This window comes from Abrus precatorius, unplaced genomic scaffold (genome assembly GCF_003935025.1).
Source record: "Abrus precatorius isolate BTA unplaced genomic scaffold, Abrus_2018 Scaffold1, whole genome shotgun sequence".
NCBI classification, from domain to species: domain Eukaryota; kingdom Viridiplantae; phylum Streptophyta; class Magnoliopsida; order Fabales; family Fabaceae; genus Abrus; species Abrus precatorius.
This window is the reverse complement of record NW_020874291.1, coordinates 4,267,790-4,289,425: the sequence shown is the minus strand read 5'-3', so window position 1 is coordinate 4,289,425 and position 21,636 is coordinate 4,267,790. Positions and strand designations below refer to the sequence as shown.

The following is a 21,636-nucleotide window of genomic DNA, read 5'->3' as shown; positions in this document are numbered from 1 at the left end:
ATCGCTGACAAATAATTTGAGTGTTTAATTTCGCTTATGGTTCGTAAAATTTTAATTTAAAAAATTGTTGTATTAAGATACATCTAAGGCTTGTAATCTTTGAATATTTGTTTTCTATCTATGCTTGAACTGTTTTTAACTACGTATTGAATTTTTGTATTATTATAATACTTTTGTGAAGTTATATAAACATATTTTTCTTTATAAATATTTTTTTCTCAAACAAGCGCAGGTAATGACTACAGGTATGGGTATAAGGTACCCAGAAGGTACGGGTATAGAGATTAATATTCATATTCACGCGAGTATAGGGCTGGATACAAGTATTTTTTTAAAACGTAGGTATGGAAATAGGTAGTATAGGGGTTTAGGGTTGAAGTATTGGGGTATGGAGAATCCAATGAAAATAGATAAGCCCAAGATGAATTTAGTTCTAAAGCTGTTTAAATTGTAAAATTGAAGAAAACCGAGACCTGCTGAGCCTGTGCACTGGGAACCAAAGAAAAAGCAAGTAAATCAAACTTAACGGATTTTTTAGACTAGAAAAAACAATGTTTCTCTAAGTTGATTATACACACCTACGTAGGCCAAGAAAAGGCAATATTATAAAGCAGCAACTATCCTAACCCTATTCCTATTCTCATTCTCAATATTTGTCTCATTCTAACATATTGCAGCAGCCAAGAATCGTTATTCATTAGAACTAGTTGTCAATGTCGTAACAAGAGATCACAAAGTGATCACGAGAGACCATCTATTGTGGAAATCTGTCTCATCATCGCTTTGTTGTTATTGTTCAGTCAGATCTCACACAAGACAGAATCATCGCTGACAAATAATTTGAGTGTTTAATTTCGCTTATGGTTCGTAAAATTTTAATTTAAAAAATTGTTGTATTAAGATACATCTAAGGCTTGTAATCTTTGAATATTTGTTTTCTATCTATGCTTGAACCGTTTTTAACTACGTATTGAATTTTTGTATTATTATAATACTTTTGTGAAGTTATATAAGCATATTTTTCTTTATAAATATTTTTTTCTCAAACAAGCGCAGGTAATGACTACAGGTATGGGTATAAGGTACCCAGAAGGTACGGGTATGGAGATTAATATTCATATTCACGCGGGTATAGGGCTGGATACAAGTATTTTTTTAAAACGTAGGTATGGAAATAGGTAGTATAGGGGTTTAGGGTTGAAGTATTGGGGTATGGAGAATCCAATGAAAATAGATAAGCCCAAGATGAATTTAGTTCTAAAGCTGTTTAAATTGTAAAATTGAAGAAAACTGAGACCTGCTGAGCCTGTGCACTGGGAACCAAAGAAAAAGCAAGTAAATCAAACTTAATGGATTTTTTAGACTAGAAAAAACAATGTTTCTCTAAGTTGATTATACACACCTACGTAGGCCAAGAAAAGGCAATATTATAAAGCAGCAACTATTGGAGCTGAAATTGAAGCGAAAATGGCACCAAATTTTCCATAGTAGTTCATTTTAAGTAATTAGATTCAAGATTAAAAAAGGAAACAAATCACATCAAAATTGCCAGGCTTAAAAGGTTACCAAGAATTGAGAAAAACGTCACGAATCCAGCTGATATTTGAACAACCCTTCGGCTACCAACACATGTCAAAGCTAAGAGTCCTGCATTCTCTTTGGGGAAAAAGCCAATGATGTTGTGCTATTCCCACTAGAAAAATAATAAGCCAAATAACATGGAACTGTTGAATTAGGATCTTACATAGAAACTGATGATTCATTCTGTCCCAAAGATCCCAGACAGAAGAATTCCCACTCCCTCCTGATACATCAGAAATAACAATAATTGATCATAAAAAGTTAGAAAAATGAATATATGAATCTAAAGCAAGCAGGGAGAAAACCAACAATGCATGATCAACAAAGATAAGACCAAAAATTGATTACGTAAAAAGTAAAAGATTTTCTGACTAATTGTATCTGACTCTGACTATATGTTTACCTGCCAACCGAAACGATGGGTAAGAACTGAGGGTGGAATAGGCCTTGCACTAGCGTACCTTGACACAGCAATGAAAGCTCCAGTTGATTGTTGAACAAGTAAATTTTATGCAAGAGAAAACCAATAAATTTGTATGCAACAAACCACACACAAAGGGCAATGCTACTAAATACATATCTAGTTCACCAGCATAAAAGGTAAGCAAACCTCTACTAGACCAACAAATGAAGCAGCCATCATAGCAAAAGCTTCTCCAGCATCAAATTAGGAGCACCCCGTTGAAAAGGATATGGGATTGTTATCCTGCATTTAATATTTTCACAAACTGAAGTTCCATTGTTTGTTGTCATTGTATACAAATAAGTAGTTAGTTAGCATCTATACACTACCTAAAGACGAGAACATTTAAAATAAGATCTTTACCAAGGAGCACAAACAATAATTCCAGCACGATTAGTTCTTTTAGTAATTTGGGTTTCAGGAGCCAAATTTCAATAAGCTCCACCAACATTAAGAAGATGAGCATAAATCCACACAATTGCCACTGAGAATATAACTGCAAAGAGATCAAAGATAGGCTTTTCTCCTTTCATCATACGAGGAATGTACTGCAAAAACACGCCTCTGTTTAAAAATACCAACACCACTACTTACTTTTCCATCTTGAATCAAGTTCTCATCTAAATCCATATCTGATAGTAGCTCATTCTCCTCCTCTACAATCCAGTCATCATCAAAAGCAACATCCTCAATGTCAAAGTTAGGCTCTATAGCTCCACTTGATTAAATTCCCTTTCCTTTTCCACAGCCACCAACTTCCTTCCTAATATTATCTGCCATGCAGCAATGAAAGAACAAAAACAGAGGGGAAATGAAGAACTAAGACCCACGCAGATCCACCCACACAGAACTGAGACAAACTCACCCAAATAGAACCAGCCACACCCATGGAGAATTGTGAAACAGAGCAGCGAACCAGAATATCAAGCCAGAACAGCAAACACCAACCAACACAAAACCAATAGCAAACCAGAACAGCAAGCACCAACCAACAGCAAACACCAACAAACACCGACCAACCAGACCAGCTTGGGTTGCACAGAAAAGAGAAGATGAGAGACTGTGTCACATGGAAGAGAGAAGATGAGAGAAAGGGAAAAAATTACCCTAGAAATATTTTTTAAAAATGGGTCAGAAAAACCCAACTCGGAAATCCAACCCACAAAAGCCCAACCCAAAAATCCAAGGCCAAAATCTGACCCAGAAACCCGCTCCTAGGATTGGATCACTGATCCTATGGGAAAAGATTGGGATCCCAGCCAATCTTACAAATTTGTGATCCCAGATCTCGAGGGAGGTTTAGGATCATAAAATCGTACGATCCTGCGATTTTAATCGCGATTTTAACAACATTGATCTGAGGTTTCTACTACAGTACTACTAATGTACTGCTTAGGAACATCATGCTACACTCCTCGCTATCTGTAGAACCATCCAACTTGGTCTCCACCTCTACTATTTGTGCCTTGATTTCTGCCACCCGGAAGGGATCACCGCATATGTAGAACATATCATTTCTCTTCCGATCAGCCAGCTCCTGGAAGGACAGGTGGTACACCCCTCAATCTCTGGGCCCAAAACAGAGTTGCTTGTTGCTGGCTTCCAATTTGACCCTACTTGCATTTTGTCCCTTCACAACGGAACCCACCTAGACCAAAGTCTGATCCCAATTCATCAACATTTCTTGAATGGGTTGGGCTTTGTCGAATACTTGGGCCCATGCTAGCTTGGCCCAACACACTGTTTCCTCTATTTCCATTTGACAGACACCCCGACCACTCTCTTTTCTTCTCTTGCCACTCCAGGTCTATAACTGTGGTCAAATTCATTAGACGTGAATGAGGTAATGGTTCCAATGTACGCATACTACACACACATCCTTTGATGTCGTCTCTCAATCCATGCACAAAATACCCAAAGAATTGGTCATCAAGTAAGCGTGGAATATGTGTTGTCAAGCACTCAAACTCTCTAATATACTCTCAACATTTCCCTCTGATTGAATTCCCGCCAGACGCTCAAAGACATCACCCTCTCCATTTCTGCCATAACGCTCCAAGAGGTCGTTCTTCAAGTGCTCCTTCATCAAATTAGTGTGTTCCTCGATAAGAGACTTAAAGAAATGGATGGTCAAGCCCTCCATACAAAGTTGTGCTAGACTCACCTTGATATCAGGACGAGTTCCCTATACTTAGAAATACACTTCAGCACAAATGATCCACCCTGTTGGGTCATCACTGTCAAACATCGGCAGCTCCACCTTCTTCACAAATTGTTGGAATTCATCGTATGGGTCACTGCATGGGCTACTGTTTCCTGATAACAACTCCATGAGCTTCTCGTGATGGGAATCAGCCTTGAGTTGCATAACTTGCATAGCATTTTTTAGGCTGGTGATCTTTGTCTCAAGCACAACAACCTTAGCCTCCATTTTCTTCAGTGGTACTTGCTAGTTACGATACTAGAATGTCACTGTCCCACTGGATCAGGCAGGTCGGACCAAATGTTAGACACCCAAAATATAGAAGACTAATGGGAAAATAAGAGATTATATGTATTATTCCTCAAAATGAAGTAGAAAGATAGCCACAAACAAGCTCCTCCTGAGATTAACACCCCATGGCCATAACAGAATTCTAAAAACCTCTCTCCTCACTCTCCTTCCCCTATATTCCCCTACTTCTCTCACTCATTAGTTAACTCTGTTACACCCTTTGCCACAACATTTCCCACCTCAGTATTTCTCTTCACACTCTTGTTTGTCCTCTTCACACTCTTGTCTGTCCTCTCATCCATGGGCTGTCAGTTTGATATTGAATATAAGCCAAGTAGATGCTCTCTAACGCAGATATGGTGAAGTCGAATTGCAGCAAGTAGTTCACTATCCTAACTGGGATGGAGTTTAGGCAATAGTGGAAGAGGTGCATGAAGATACAAAGCTGATGTCCATTATATTAAATTTGAATAGGACAGGGATTCCAAACCAAGATTTGAATAGAAAAAGGGGAATGTTGTTTTATGAGGGGAGGTTAGTATTGTCTTCTAACTCCACGTGGATTCCCAAGATGCTGCAGGAATTCCATGAGACTCCTCAAGGGGGTCACTCAAGTTACTATCGTACCTATAGGAGGTTGGCTGCTAATGTGTTCTGGTTTGGTATGAAGAAGACAGTCCAGCAGTTTGTGATGAATTGTGATATGTGCCAAACACAAAAATACTTGGCTGCTGCCCCAGGAGGATTGCTTCAACATTTGAATATTCCCAAGTTGGTATGGGAAGAAATCTCTGTAGATTTCATTATTAGAATCAAGTGTGAATTGAATCCCACATGGAATGGGATATGAGTAAGTTAGGAGTTTATAAGGAGATGGATCCATGTACCCATTGCCCTAAAGTTTAGGGGTTACATTGTGGTATCCTACTCATTGTAAGGCTTCCTACCTAAATACTCCCCAACCCAACATTCATAACTGGTTTAGCTAAACCCAAGGGTTATGCTGCAGCTATTTTGGTGGCAGTTGATCAGCTATCCAAGTATAGTAATTTTATTCCCTTGAAGCATCCCTATTCGGCTCGTGTATTGGCTGAGATTTTTACTCGTGAAGTGGTGCAATTACATGGAATTCCAGCTTCTATAGTCAGATAGGGACCCAATATTTGTGAGTATTTTTTGGAAAAAGTTGTTCAAGCTTCGAGGAACAACTTTTTGAGTACCCCTTATCACCCACAAACAGATGACCAAACTGAAGTGGTCAATCCTCGTCTGGAGACGTTTCTGCATTGTTTCATGGTAGACGAACCAAAGCAATGGATGCATTGGCTTTCGTGGGCTAAATATTGGTATAACACCAATTTCCATGTTTCCACTGGGAGAACACCTTTTGAGGTTGTTTAAGGCAGAAAACCTATGATAACTCAATTTCTACCTTGAGAGGTAAGAGTGGAAGCAGTAAAAAGGGAGTTGATGGACAGAGATGAAGCTCTCATACAATTAAAGTATCAATTGTAGCAGGCCCATAATAGAATGAAGGACCAAGCAGATAAGAAGAAGACAGATAGTGAGTTTGCAGCAAGGGATTTTTTATTTCTCAAGCTTCGACCCCATGGACAACTAACATGGGGTCTCGTATTAATCCTAAGTTGGCTGCACATTATGGACCATTTAAAGTGCTGGAACGAGTTGGAGCAGTAGCTTATAGGTTGCAGTTGCCTGACGCAACCAAGATACATCCTATTTTTCATATATCTTTACTTAAGAAAGTTGTTGGGAATTATAATGTGCAAGATGAACTTCCTCAGGAATTGGCTTGTGATGATGGAATAAGTTTTGAACCAGAAGCTATGCCAGCAAAGAGGCTGATCAAAGAGGGAGAGGACTTTCTTAGTCAAGTGCTTATCCAATGGAAGGGCAAAGGATTGGAAGATGCCACGTGGGAAGAGGAATTTAACATCAAAAGTCAGTTTCTTCATTGAGCTTTGAGGACAAGGCTCCTATTGAAGAAGCAGGTATTGTTAGGATTGGGAATATGCGCTTAGACTTTGAAAATAGGCCCAAGATTTGGAGAGTGTATGAGAGAAGAAACAAGGATGTGAAGAGGGATGCTGAGGTGGGAAATGTTGAGGTGGCAAAAGGTGTAATAGAATTAGCTAATGAGTGAGAGAAGTAGGAGAATATAGGAGAAGGAGAGTAAGGAGAGAGGGTGTCTAGATATTTTGGAATTCTATTATGGCCAAGGGGTAGTGTTAACCTCGGAGGAGCTTGCTCGGTGGCTATCTTTCTATTTCATTTTGAGGAATAATACATAGTCTCTTATTTTACCTATATTCTTCTATATTTTGGGTCTCTAACACCAGGTAATGTTGGAAACCAAGAAGAATAGCCTCCGCTTCATTCACATAAAAATTCTAAACTCAATCATCATATTGAATATGACTGTGCCCTCAAATATAAAATTAAGATCAGTTAACCAATGTCAACTCTTAGTCTTAATTTTATGCATAAAAAATTATTGGTGAAGTAAATATTTATTACACTTTTTAACTTTTTAAATAATAAATGCTTACTTCTCTAATAAAATCTTACCACTTTTGAATGCTTAAAATCAGCTGCTTTATCGTTAACAAAATTGATATAAGAATGCAAACACACTCCACACATAGAGGGGCTACATGCCAAAGGATGCAAGGCAGAAAGAGGGTCAAGTTCTAGCAAAAAGTGAAAAATGGTTCCAATGAAGCAGTAAACTTATGCCAGGGAGGAGGACTTGTGATGCAATAAGAAACATTCGGTAATTGATCTTTGACTGGATGAGGCTGATGCTCATCCAGCTTGGGTTGTGGTGCAGCTACTCCTCCTGCCATTCTTCTTATTGAACTCAAATGCCACCAAAAATCAAACTTCTCAGAACCCAACAAAGCAAAAAGCCAATGCTTTAACAGACAAAAAAAATGTTTTTCCTACATTAACTTCTCAACCACAAAAGAAGTTAGGCAGCACTGACAAAGACACCAACAAAACCAGCTGGAAGAAAACTACCACAGCTGGATGCTTTTCCCAGTGAAATGTGGAATGATCAGAAAGCAGTGGCAATGGGAAGAAATGGCAGAGAAAAACAAAAGAAGCTCTCGAAGAAAAATGAACATTTTCTTCCCTCTTTGGAAATTCACAAACAAGTCCAAGGGAGACAACTTGTCAGCAACGTAATGCAATGCAGCAAATGTTGGAGGATTTCTTTGCTCAAGACCCACTTGGAGGCTAAGAAAACATGAAAAGTGAGTGTGAATATGTGGAAGAAAAGGAAAAAGAGGGAGCCAGCTCTTGCTAAAGCAAGAAAGAAACCAAAAATACAAAAGAATCTCCTAGTTCCATATTGCTTTACAATATTGTAATCCAATATTTAATGCTTATAATAGCAGTGCTTTTCTTTTCATTCAACACAAAGATAATGTTTGCATCAAAGCATCTTGACCTTCACTTTATTTACCTCAAATTTACTATTTAACTAATAACAATATTTGCAAAAAAATAATAATAATAATCATAAAAACAATGTAGCTAACAAGAAGTAAAGGAAGAACCCTCTCTCTCACCACCCATTTCAGTTATAACCAATTTTACACAGAAGAAAGCTTACCATCTTTTAACTTTTTACTCTCCTCTCTAGTACATGTATTGATGAGTACTACTGACTGCAAATGATCAAAAGCTCTTATATTTTGCTTTGACTCAGTGTCTGTTTGGTTGTTAACTGTGACTTTTACTTTGACCCAAAAAATAAACAAAACAAGGAGTTTTGTATATGGTTGCAGGTTTTGTGTGATGGTTTAGTCCATTTTTATTTCACATACAGTCAAACCTTCACACATAGGTCTCTTCTCTCTCACTTCTGTCAGTGTCTATTTGCATGACCTATTAAATCCCTCACAGTCATTGGCAATCTTATTTATCCAAGAATAATTTAAGTTATAGTTAATTCTCTTTGATTAACTAACAATATCCAGTTGTGAGAGGAGAACTTGATGCCCACAAAAACTCTCCTTTGATAGATACTTGGTTAAGTATTTACTTTTGAATTAAGAAGTATGCAAGTTATCAGGATATTTTGAGTGTATCATGATTTATGAATAAATATGTTGCACCATAGTGGTTTTATCTTTTCCACCATCTCAACAAATTAAAAACATCATTATTACACTTTCTTCACCCAATGAAGACATTTTTTTCAATCAACCATTGTAAGGTTTGGGATCTATCAATTGGTTATTATGCTTGGAATCATTTAAACAAGTTTTTCAAACAAATGTTCTAATCCAAGTTGACACGAGGAGTGATTCATGCTGTGATGTAAATCAAGCAATGCTTGTTTATCATGGGGCTTATGAGATTGTCATGAGCATTGTTTCAAGAAATTGATACAAACATAAGAGGTTAGCATTAATCACCAATAAATACCAGAATTTGAGAAACTTTCAATTATTTGTCTTGGGGCTATAAATCAGGACCTATGAGACATGTTGATTATTTCTAGAATTGCAATTGTTGAGTATGATAAGAGTTAAAGATGAAGGTAAAAATGAGATTTCTTCCTTGGTACATGGATGCATCATTGCATCTTATTCTCCCTGGTAGTGGTACAGCATATAATTAACCTTGGAATATCAACTTTATCAGATGTCTTAAATTCGAGAATTTGGGATTCAATGATAGTCATGTTCTGCCCATCATAATATCAAAACAATGAATAAACAATAAAGCATTTTCATCATCATTTATAGGCGGGGCACTAAACACAAATATATCATGTAGTATCACAAGTCAGATTATTTTGGGTTTGGGAAGAAAAATATTTGAACTAATCAAAATCAATTGACTCAATTTTCCAATTTTCCACTTTTGTCAAACCTAAACCAAATCAAACGGATGAACAAAGGTTGATTTGGTTTAGTTTAAGTCAATAATAACACATTTCTTTTAAAAATCATATTAACAACAGGCCAGAATTGTAGTGCTGAAGCAGACTTGGTCCAGCAGCTGCAAGGACAAGATGCAAGGGACGAAGGCAAGACACAGAACCAGAACATAGCAGAACCTCCATATTGGACCAACACAGAGCACTAAAGACAATGACTGAACCTCCAAATTAGACCAGAACAAGGATGACAACAAAACAAAGACCCTACAAGTCTAGACTAATATCAACCATTTTCACTTCCAAAATAATACTTTATATGAGTAGAATGATACTCTGTTTGAGTGTTTATCAATAATTATCAAGAGATCTAGAGTGAATTACTTTCAAATAAAAAATTATCTCAAAGAAAGCAGACAGTACAGGACTCTGATTACAAAAATAGATAGGCCTTCAATATACCATTTTAAAGCAAACTTAGTTTGTTCTGGGTGTGGCCCATTCAACTCTAAGGATGAGATTGTCATAGCCATATCCATTGAGTTTGTTGATAGCTCTTTGTGCATCTTCCCTGTTGACAAAGTTAACAAAGCCAAACCCCCTACTCATGCCAGTCTTCTGATCAATAGCAACATATACTCTGCTCACAGGACCAAAAGGACGGAACAGCTCAAGCAAATCAGGCTCTCTTGTGTCCTCGGAGAGGTTTGTAACCCGGACAGAATTCTCATCATTCCTTCGTCGCATATCTGATCCAGTCCTCTCAGCACCTGCTCTCATTCCAGGAGGCACATACGCTGCCTTGGTTGAACCAGTTGTGGCAGCCACAACATCAGATGCCGCAGGCTTATCGACAAATCCCTCAGATGGTGGGGCAAGATCCTTGTATGGACACCTTGAAGTCCAGTGATCACCTTTCTTCCCACAAGTCCTGCAGACCATGAGAACAGCACCTTTTTGAAACTGAGCCAATGGATCTCCAGCAGTCTTCAGCTCTTCCGTTTGAGCACCTGTTTACAATCAGATATATTAAACATCAACGGTAGACTAATCCTATGATCCTCCATGATAGCAAGACTACAATTACTCAAAGAATCTTTCACACCTTCATTCACACAACCAAAGTTAATTAGAAAAACCCATTAATTTATTCTCCAAAGTAGGCAGATTCATACAAACATTCGTTTAACAAAACCAAATTGAAAGGCCATAATAATGCAACAAATAGACCCACATCACGTCCTCCGGTGAATCATAAATTAAATATGCAAATAAAAATCATTACTTCTAATTATAGTTAATTTACATCCTAATCCAAGAATGGCACGAGCAAACAGCATTTAGCAACAACATTAACACAATCCAGAGGCACAGATAAGAATCAATCAAGGCACTAATTCTAAAATTTCTAGTGAAATAAAAAAACCTAGAATCCCTGGAAAGGAGACGTTAGAATCAGTGGAGGAAACATATTTAAAATTAAGAAAATTAGAGAATGGAAGAGAGGGAGAACCAAGAGGCTTGGGACGCTCAAGAAGGATCTCTTCGGTGGAGACCATGGTGAGGCGGCTACCGACGTCTTCGTGGACGGCATCGCCGAACTTGGGCCAAGAGCGTCTCTCAACGGCGCGTTTGCTGAGACGGGCGTTGGCGAGTTTGCGGGTGCGCGTGGTGGTGGTGATCTTGACCTTGTTTCCATCGTCGTCGAACTTGTACTCGATGACTTTCTTAATGCCGTTTTCGTCAGGGCCTATGACTTGCCTTGGCGGCAGAAGAAAGTCAAGATCTTCTCCATCATCCTCTTCGAGTTCTCCCCATCGTAGCTTCATTGGTTCTCCTTGATGTGCCATCGTTACCTCAATTTCTCTTCTCTGTTCTCTGCTTCAAAAGTCGACTCACACACCGAGTCATAACCAGTTTTGCTCCTAGTCTTACCTTGTTCACGACTTGCTGCTAAGTTTGAATTGGTAAATTGAATTTTTAGCCAAAACTGATTTTAAAATTTTAATTTTTAGCAAAACTCGATTTTAAATGTTCTTTTAACCAAAACTGGTTTTATATTTAACATTTTAATCAAAAATGAATTTGAATTTTTTTTCTTTATTTTATAAAGATGTAATGTGATTTTTCTTTAAAATTTTAAAATTATATTTGTTTATTAGATTGATTTGAATAGTAAGTGGTTATGTATAATTTAATAAAAAATTTTGGATTTAAATTTTTATGCATACAAAAAAGTTTTAGTAATAAATTTATTCTGCACATCCAAAAAAATTAAATATTTTTGGTTAAATAATTTATAATTCTTTAACTCTGATAAGAAAAATTGCAATGACTAATCTTACGGGTAAATATAAATTTATTTACCCTTATATTTTTTAAATAATACCATTTTTTTCTATTTTCTAATTCAATTTTAATTAAAAACTTTATATTTTTTTACTTTAAAATTTTTACCTATTTAATTTACTAATTTACTATAATAAAATATTTATTATTAATTTTAATTAATAAAAAATTTATTTTAAATAATTAAAATTTATATTTTAAAATTTATATAATTTAATAATTTAAAAATATGTATAAAAAGATTTTGAATTTTTTTATAATTTAACACTTTTTTTTGCAATGTACGAAAAAATATACTTTTTTTAACACCACATCATATCCAATATTCTAAACTATTTATGTAAATTAACTTTTATATATAATTTATGAGTACTCATTTTTAAATATAATTTTTTTTAAAATTGTTTTTAAATTAAAATATTTTTAGGAATTATTTTTTATTTATATCTAAAAAAAATTCTATCTTATATATTTAATTTTATTTGTTGTATTATTTTTTTATAATTTATTTTTAATTTTATTTTAAATAATAGAATATTTATTATTAATAATTATAATGTTTAATTTTAAAAAATTAAATATAAATTATAATATATTCATTATTTCTTTAAATATTTAATTTAATTTAATATTATTCATATAATGCATGAAAATATTACTAGTTCAATTTAAAACCAAAATGTATATTTGTTTTTTCAAAATTGGTTTAGTTTTCCCTAAACTAGTTTATGAACAAATTCTATTTTTAATTAAACTAATTTTAAAATTGATTTTTGTATAAAACTTGTTAGAAGTTGAAATTTAAAAATCAATTGTAAATTCAATATTGTTTTACTAGACAACATTGACTTCTCGTAATATTTCTTTGCCTAAAATGAAATTTTTAAACAAGGTTTGAAAATATTATTGCATAAGTTAATAAATGAGAAGAGTTTTCTATTTTTAAAATTAAAATATAAAATATTTATTTTAATTTTTAAAAAAATCTTTTTAAAAGAGAAATTAAACATACTCTTAATTCATTAGCATAGATAGTCGTTGGATAGCTGCAGTTACACGGATACAACTTGTGCCGACCCGACTCCTTTTAGCAAAAGCATGATCAAGAGTATTAGTTAGGAAATAAGTGTGAAGCATGTGGTACTTCTACTCTCATTTGTGTTGCGCAATTCAAGAGGGAGCATCCACCACCCTTATTTCTCTAAGATTTCTCAGTCTTCTCCATCTTCCACACTCTCAATGTACCTCTGAACTATCTACTCTTGTTCTTATCATATTTCTTTCTCAATTCATTTCCCTTTATCTGTATTTTCCCATTTCATCTCTATACTTTTCATTATCTATTTACTAATATATTATTCACACTTTTATCTCTTTATTTTACTCTAGTTTCATTATTATATCATACATCATTCAATCATTGCTGAGAGTTAGTCCCTTCGGACTTAGTCCACCACATACATGCATATACACTCAAATCAATGATCATACACTTCATCAAACACTACAAAACATGCTTCAAACATATCAAAAACACATTCTCATCCAAAATACACTCAAAATCATGCATTTTATCACAATCTTTTCATGAATACAAACATAACACTTTATTGGTAACAAAATAAAGCTCTCCTTACCTTGAAATGGAGGTTTAGTAAAGGGTTTTTGAGGATTCTTGCTCAAAACGTAAGGTTCTTCCTAAGTATCACAAGAGACCTCATTTAGAGAAGGAGAATCAAGAAAATAACCACAGAATAGAGAACCAATCTTCAAAAACTTACCAAAAGGCAAGGGAAGTGATCTTCGAGACTTTGATCGTAGAAAAGTTGGGGTTTTCCAAAGATTTATTAAGAAAATGAGGAGAGAAGTCAAAGAGAACGTATGTGAGTCGTAACTTGGATTATAATCAAAGTTTCTTATCCCTCAACTTGCGACATTCTCGCTACAACGAGACTTTCTCTCGCTATAGTGAAAAAATCAGACAAAATTGCACTTTGTTGTCTGTCATTCTAGCTACAGCGAGAAAATTCTAGCTATAGTGAGAGAGCACCAGAATGTCTGTTTTTGGATGTTGATTTTTTGCTACAGCAAGACACATCTTGCTACAACGAAAAATCCTGCAACTCACACATCTAAAACTTTCCTAATTTCAAGCAACATACATTAACAACTCATATCAAGTATAAAATTAATAATTAATAAAATAAGGGTGTTACAGTTGACAAGGACTCTTTTGCAAATAATATCTCCTAATTTTATCTCTATCATTTGGATAATAATATGATATTTTTGGCCTCAAACCATGATCATTAAGAAGTTTTTCCAAATCAAATTCCAAAAATCTTTTTTTATTGGTTGGACCCAATATTCTACTTCTACATTCATCAAGTGCTTGAGGAAAAGATGATTGTTCTGATGTTGATTTTCTTTTGAAAAATCTTTCCATTGTTAGAAATAAAATTAATATAATTATAATTAATTTCATGTTCATAAAACTAAAATCAATAATAAAGATGATAATATTTTACATAAAAATAACAATAATAAATAAACTAATACAAGTAATCCACTAATAAAGTAGAACAAATCAAATATGCAAATAATATAGTGACTAAAAAGTAACAAACGCAATGGAACAACTGTTGAACAACTCACAACTTGTTGGATAGAAATTTGTTTATCTAAAACTGAAGCTTTGACAAAAAAAAATAATCTACGTAACCTAAGAGAATAAGACCTATTGTGTTGCTGACTTGTTGCATCCTGTAGAAGAAAGAAAAAACCTTGTTAACATTTGAAAAAAAGCAATTGAAGTGAAAGAATTAGAAAGAGAGGCATGCGCACGTTAGATACAAAACGTGAGTTTTGTTATGTATACTTAGTTGGCTTGTTAGAGAAGTTTTGTGAGATATAAAACTGAGTGACATTAAAGTAATTTTAGTAAAATTTGTAGGCAATTCTTCAATATAATAAAAAGTGATTGACGTTGTTTCTTTGACAGTGTGAGGGCAAATAAAATATTATATATATATATATATATATATATATATGTGTGTGTGTGTGTACAAAAAAGTCAAAACATAGTGGGGGCAAATTGAATTCGTCCTTGCACTCATGCACAATCCTGTAAACCCCTTAGTGTCTCACGTCAAGGTTAAATGCATGCTAAGTGAGATTTTAAGTGTGGAATTTTAAAGTTAATAGAGGTAGTCCAAGAGTGCATATTTCTTTCAAGTATACTAAGTGACTTTAATACATGCACAAATAAGATTTTTAATGCATTAGTGGAAGGAAAAATGAAGAATATTGGTCAGTTAAGCAATATTAAAGGATGAGAAGGATAAGGATTCTCACTCATAAATAACTCAGAAGGATGGAGTTTGATGATTAATTTAATCAAAATTATATGAATTAAAATATTAAGGTAAGTTCCTAGGGGTGTGCGTGAAAAATTCTTGCATTAAAAGGTAATATTGCAATTAAGAGGAATAATTCTGATATAATTACTGCAAGCACACTAAATCAGAATGCTAAAAGGAGTTTCTATAACTTAAGGTACACTATAAAATAAAAATAGCTAAAAACCTAATGTTTCATGCAATTCACTTCTCAAAATCTCATAATCAAAATAAAACAATAATTGAGTCAATTAAAAGGCAACACAAGAATGAAATAAAGTGAAGAATTTTTTTTCCCACAAAATAAGTTTCTAATTACTTCTATAACTTAAAAAATTAAGTTTATAAAATAAGAGGTGTTACAAGAAAAATTTAAAGGACAATAAAAGAGTAACTAAATAAGTATAATTATTATATAGAGCATGTAAATAAATATAAATAAATAGAGCGCTTTTTTTTTTTTTTTTGGGTTTAGACTTCGTGTATCTTCCATTGTAGACATATTTGAATCAGGTATAGTTATTATAGGTAACAAAACTCTCCCAGTGAGTATTTAATACAACTACATTTATTTAGAATTGAACTAGAGACCATATGTAAAGTTATAATAACCTATGTCACTTAATCTATGTCTTTGGTGGTAAATAGAATATAATTATGAAATGAATTAATAGAACATAAAAGAAGAAATATAATAAAATATTAAATGAACCATTTCATAGCTAAAGTCAAATTTTTAAATAAAAATTACATTAGAAAAATAAAATTTTGAATTCAAATGCAAATAAATTAAAAAATTTGGATAACTTATGAAATTTATTCAACAAATTTTGTTGAGTTATGTTACTAAAAATAAATTTCTTAAATTATGTAAAATAGAAAAAGATAATATGCGACCATCACAAAATTAAATTAAGCAATTTTAATAGCTTTTATCTTTAAAATTGCTCTACTAACTTTCATGTATGGAAAGGAGAGGAGACAAAGAGAAAGAGAAAGTTCAAAACTATTTAATTTTATTTATTTAAATAAATAAAAAATATAATTTTCTTATTCATTTAATTGAAATATATTTTTAATTTTATTTTTTTTATCCAAACAAAACAAAAGTGGAAGAGAGAGTAAACAATATAGAAATAAAAATCAGTTTTATAATTTATTAAAGAGTAAATATATAAATGATGTAAAAAAAACAGTAAAGTGATAATTGATGTTTAAAAAAAGGAGTAAATTGATAGATGACATAAAAAGACGTCTTTTAAAATTAGTCTTATACGAAAAAGAAAATTACAATTTAGTCTTTATATGAATAAATATTTTTAAATTATTTATTATTATTTAAATTCTCATTAATTGTATTAGATAGAAGAAATTAAAATGTTAAAAAAATACTATAAAGATTAAAATATAAATTTTAATTATATAGACTAATTTATAAATAACTGTTCAAGATTTTAATTAGAAATTAAAAATTAAACTTATTTAAAAAAATCAAATAAAAATATCATAAAATTTTAAAAACTACAAACTTATATTTTCAAAAGATAAAAATATAAAATAATAAATATTAATTTTAATCCTTAGGACAAGTTTCAACAATTAAATATAATAAAATTTTATTAAAAAAATATTTATTACACTTTTACAATAACTAAATATATATTATAATTAGAAGTAAAAAAATTGAATTTGTTTAAAACTGAAAGATTACAAAGTTTCAAGATACTAAAAAGTTATATCTTAAAAAAAATTATATACAGTGTGATTTATATTATAAAGATAATACATTTTGTTTTTCTTATAATTTTTTAAAATATTCTATTATAATTGATGTATAAATAATAATAATAAAATTATTAAAATTGATACTTTATTAACTTGTTTGAAAGTGTAATAAAAAATAAAAATAAAAATAAAATATTAACTTCAGATTTTAAAATTGTATTTAAAGAACTAATTATAGTAAAATTTTATTAGAAAAATTATTACACTTTTATCATTTTAATATAATAAATAATTTATTTTTTAATAAAATGTTTTGACTTTCATATGTTTAACTTTAAGAATTAAAATTAATAAAAGTTTATAAAATAAAGTAATTTTTTTTGTTGACAAAGAATATGTATGTTTCAAAAATTAAATTAAATAATAATATAACTTAATCTCTATTTATAAATTAATTTTTATAGTTAAAAATTCTTACATGAATTTTTTATATAAAAATTAAATTAAACATTTTTACATAAAAACTAAATTGAAAAAATGAATAAGCATAGAAACTAAGTTTATATAAAAGAAATTAAGTTGATACACGGGCGATTTGGAATGAAGAGCCGAATGTGCTTTTCCCTCCTCTCTTCTAGTTTTCTGTTTGGCTCCCAACGAAAGACCATAAAATAGTAGTAAACGAACGGTCCCTGCCATTTTGAAATGCCTTAGTCTCAACAAAACCCTACATTCCCTGCCATTTTGAAATGCCTTAGTCTCAACAAAACCCTACATTTCAACTTCAACCTCATTTCGGTACGATTCCTCTTCCTCTTTCAATCTCATAGCCATTTGCACTGCCATTATCTGTCTTTGTTTATGTATTGCGACTTAATTTGTGCGTATCTATGCATATTCAATCTTCCAGCCATTTGTTTTAGTTAAGCTGCTGAATGTTTAAATGTTTGTGATTTTTGGTTTTTCGCATTATTCAGCGTTCTTTTCCTTTTAGTTGCTTTTTTACTTTTATGTGCATGTTTTCCTCTGTTATTATATAAATCTTTTCCTCAATTGTTATTTCCTCTGTAAGAATTATGGGAACAGTGTTTCCATCTTTTCTTTTGCTGGAAGGATTTGGTTCTTTATTTGTTGATTTTTTGTTTCTGGAGGATTATTTACTGTTTATATTATACTCGTGATTTTTCATTAATTATTGGCAAATTTGACCTTTTTTATTTTTTGAAATCTCGATATTTCATGATATATTTTTATACATTGAGAACCTGAATACGCGCTAGACGTTATTGTCAGGTAATATATGAAGCTTTTAAAATTGGTTTGCTCTACGCTTCAAAGCCGTATCTATCTATGCTTCTAGGTTTTAAGTTATACTGCATGGTTGGGGGAAAATGGATGAGAGGGGAGGTAAGGAGAAAAGAAGGTGCCAAGGAAGCATATACACAACACTAGATATGGATATGACACGGCATGGGCATGTCATTAGAAAATAGGACATGACAGCTATGGCAAGTTATGTAAAAAAAATAAAAATTCAAATCTTTAAGACAAAGTAAAGTGAAAAAAACCATACTATACCAAAATTATCAAAGAAGGTAATTTATTGTTTTCTCTTAATTATTCACTTCACTACAACTAATTAATAGGACACGTGAGTGTGTCACCAGCGTATCTGCTTAGGAGACGTTTCCATTTCACACCATACCTATCTATCCTTGAATTGTATTAAGTTTGAAGCTTTGAACTGACAAACATAAGCTTTAGTATCAAACCACACTGGCAGCTAGAGTGATTTGAGTGGAAGAGTGATTCTTGATTTTAAAGTTAGATCCACTCTGCTTCAGTATTTTTTTTGTTTTAATTTAGCGATTTAGGTTTTCGTGTATTATTGTGATTTCTAATTTTCTCTTTCCTGCTGATTCATTGCCTGAATTCTGAGCACTGAGGAAAAATTGCAATTTTATGAATCTGTGATTTTAGTACATAGATTTGAGTAAAATTATTTATGTGAGTACTTATATGTACATACGTATGCTATCTTTAAATGCCTAAACCACTGCAGTCTGATGTTTTGATTTTACGTTTCTTTGTTGCTAGCTTAAGACTTTTTTTTTAGCATAAACTGATGTTTTGATAACCTTCATCTTGTTCTAATATTTATTATTTCTAAATAAAACATATTGTGGTATCTTGCTTTATTTGAAAGTTTTTTAAATATTTTTTATAATTGAGTTACAGAATTTTATTTGTAGTGCTTTATAGTTAGGAATTGGATTATCTTTGAATATTTTCAGCATTTAATCTGTTGAGATATTCTGAAGATTATAGAGATATCCCAGCAGATATGATATAAATGAGATTGAGTTGATTTTATCTCAAATTTGATTTGTATTTATGTATATACCAGATACCAGATTTACTTATGTAATAAGGGAGATATCAGATTGCACTTTGCAGACGTACACGTTCTACTTGCAATCCTTATCTCATTTAATAATTTCCTCAGTTTTCACTGTGTTACTGGTGTTAGGCAACCTGCATTTGTAGTTTCAGTGTCAGTTACCTATTAGTTGTTAGTTACAATATGTTTGTTAGTTTGCTAGCTTGACTTAGTAAATTAGGCATGCTGTCCATAAATAAGTAGAAGGGATTGAGGAGGGAGATCTTGTCCATTTTAAGAGAGTTAGAGCCTTTGGCTTGGGAGGAGAAGTCCCTATCACTGGTAGCAAAGCTCTGATCTTGAAGCTGTGGGTGCATCTTGAACCTGATCCAAGATGTGTTCATGTCAGTAAGAATGGAGAAGCAAGTTCTTGAAGAATTCAAGAAAAAATATGTGGAGATACAGGAATTTGAAGGAACAGAAGACTATTGCTGGTTGACTAATGTGAATCATCACTTTGAAGCTGCAGCAATAGTTGAAGAATAAAAGATCATTGGCAAGGTTATGTGGGGACATGCTTTTGTTTGGTGATTTGTGTGGAAAGAAGACAATCCAAGTGCATCATGGAAGGACTTTGTGAAGGCTTTGTGCAAGAAATTCCAGTTTGGGTTGAAGATCAAGGTTCTTTGGTGCAAGAAAACAGAAGAGAAGATGAATTCTTAGAGAGAAGAAAACCCACAACTCAAGGGCAAGAAACAAATACAAGAAAGTTACAAGAATTGGAAGATATCCAACAAAAGCTACCCAACAACACTTTGGACAATATAATGGAAAACATAAACAAGAATGAAGTTCTTGAGATCAAGAATCGTGATGACAGAGTGATGGGTGTTTCTTTGGGTTGGATGCACTTGAGACAGAAAAATAATTAGGGTAAAAACTATATATCCTTTCTTGTCATTCAAAGGTTCTTATAATAGAAATCTGTACAAAACTAGATCCCTTGATTATAGGGATTGACTAGGTAATTACAGCAGAATCCTAATTACATTATTTACATAATCAATTAGATTTCTATTTAAAAGGAAAGAAGGTAAATATGGAAATACAAATATTCTCAACACTCTCCCTCAAGCTGGTGCATATATATCATATGCATCAAGCTTGTTACAAATGTATGTTATCCTTGGACCTCGAAGTGCCTTGGTAAGCATGTCAACTAATTGATCATTAGAGTTCACAAACGACGTAACAATCTCACCAGAAAGAACCTTTTGACGAATGAAATGACAGTCAATCTCTATATGCTTGGTCCGTTCATGAAAGACAGGGTTAGAGGCAATATGTAAGGCTGCCTGGTTATCACAAATAAGTCTCATAGGTCCTACCTCACAAAACTTTAACTCAGCAATAAGCTGTTTTAGCCATACAAGTTCACATGAGGTATTGACCATTGCTCGATATTCAGCTTCAGCACTTGATCTAGCAACAACATTCTGTTTTTTACTCTTCCAAGCAATTAGGTTGCCTCCAATCAATACACAATATCCTGAAGTTGATCGTCTATCTTGGGCAGCCAGCCCAATCCGCATCTGTGTATGCAACAATATCAGTGTGGTCTCTGTTTTCATAGACTAATCCTTTTCCATGGGAACCTTTGATGTATCTCAGGATTCGAATCACTGCATCCCAATGACTATCACGAGGGGAGTTAAGAAATTGGCTTATAACACTGACCGGAAAAGATTTGTCTGGCCTAGTCATAGTAAGATAATTCAACTTTTCGACTAATCTTCGGTATTGATTTGGATCTGAATACAACTCCCCCTGATTTGACATAAGTTTGACATTTGGATCCATAGGGGTATCAACTGGCTTACAATCCAACGTTCCTGTTTCCTTCAAAATATCAAGAGCATATTTTCTTTGACATATGGCGACACTAGTTTTTGATTGAGCTACTTCAATCCCAAGGAAATATCGCAATCGACCCAAGTCCTTAGTTTGAAAATGTTGAAACAAATGCTGCTTGAGTCGGATGATACCATCATGATCATTGCCTGTGATAACAATATCATCTACATAGACAACAAAATAAATGCACTGGTTAGTAAAAGAATGTTTATAAAACACAGAATGGTTTGCCTCATTACGAGTCATCCCAAACTGTTGGAGAACTGTACTAAATCTCCCAAACCATGCTCGAGGACTTTGTTTAAAGCCATATAGAGCCTTACGTAACTTGCAAACAAATCCTTGGAACTCCCCTTGAACAACAAAATCGGGAGGTTGCTCCATATAAATCTCTTCCGCTAGATCACCATGGAGAAA

The 21,636-nt window shown here is 33.0% G+C and overlaps 1 protein-coding gene across 2 annotated transcripts; it reads right to left on the bottom strand.

Annotated features, from left to right (window-relative positions):
* Positions 1-1,411: 1,411 nt before the first annotated feature.
* LOC113856994 (eukaryotic translation initiation factor 3 subunit G-like) lies at positions 1,412-11,394 on the bottom strand. 2 transcript variants are annotated; one of them, XM_027488699.1, is made up of 3 exons: positions 10,967-11,350; positions 9,916-10,463; positions 1,412-1,804 (listed from the first exon to the last, which is right to left on the bottom strand). In XM_027488699.1, the coding sequence occupies exons 1-2, from the start codon at positions 11,301-11,303 to the stop codon at positions 9,931-9,933; spliced, it is 870 nt and encodes a 289-aa protein (XP_027344500.1). In that variant the 5' UTR covers positions 11,304-11,350; the 3' UTR covers positions 1,412-1,804; positions 9,916-9,930. The 2 variants fall into 2 exon arrangements, with proteins under 2 accessions (XP_027344500.1, XP_027344499.1); XM_027488698.1 differs by lacking the exon at positions 1,412-1,804 and having other exon boundaries at positions 9,400-10,463; positions 10,967-11,394.
* Positions 11,395-21,636: the final 10,242 nt, after the last annotated feature.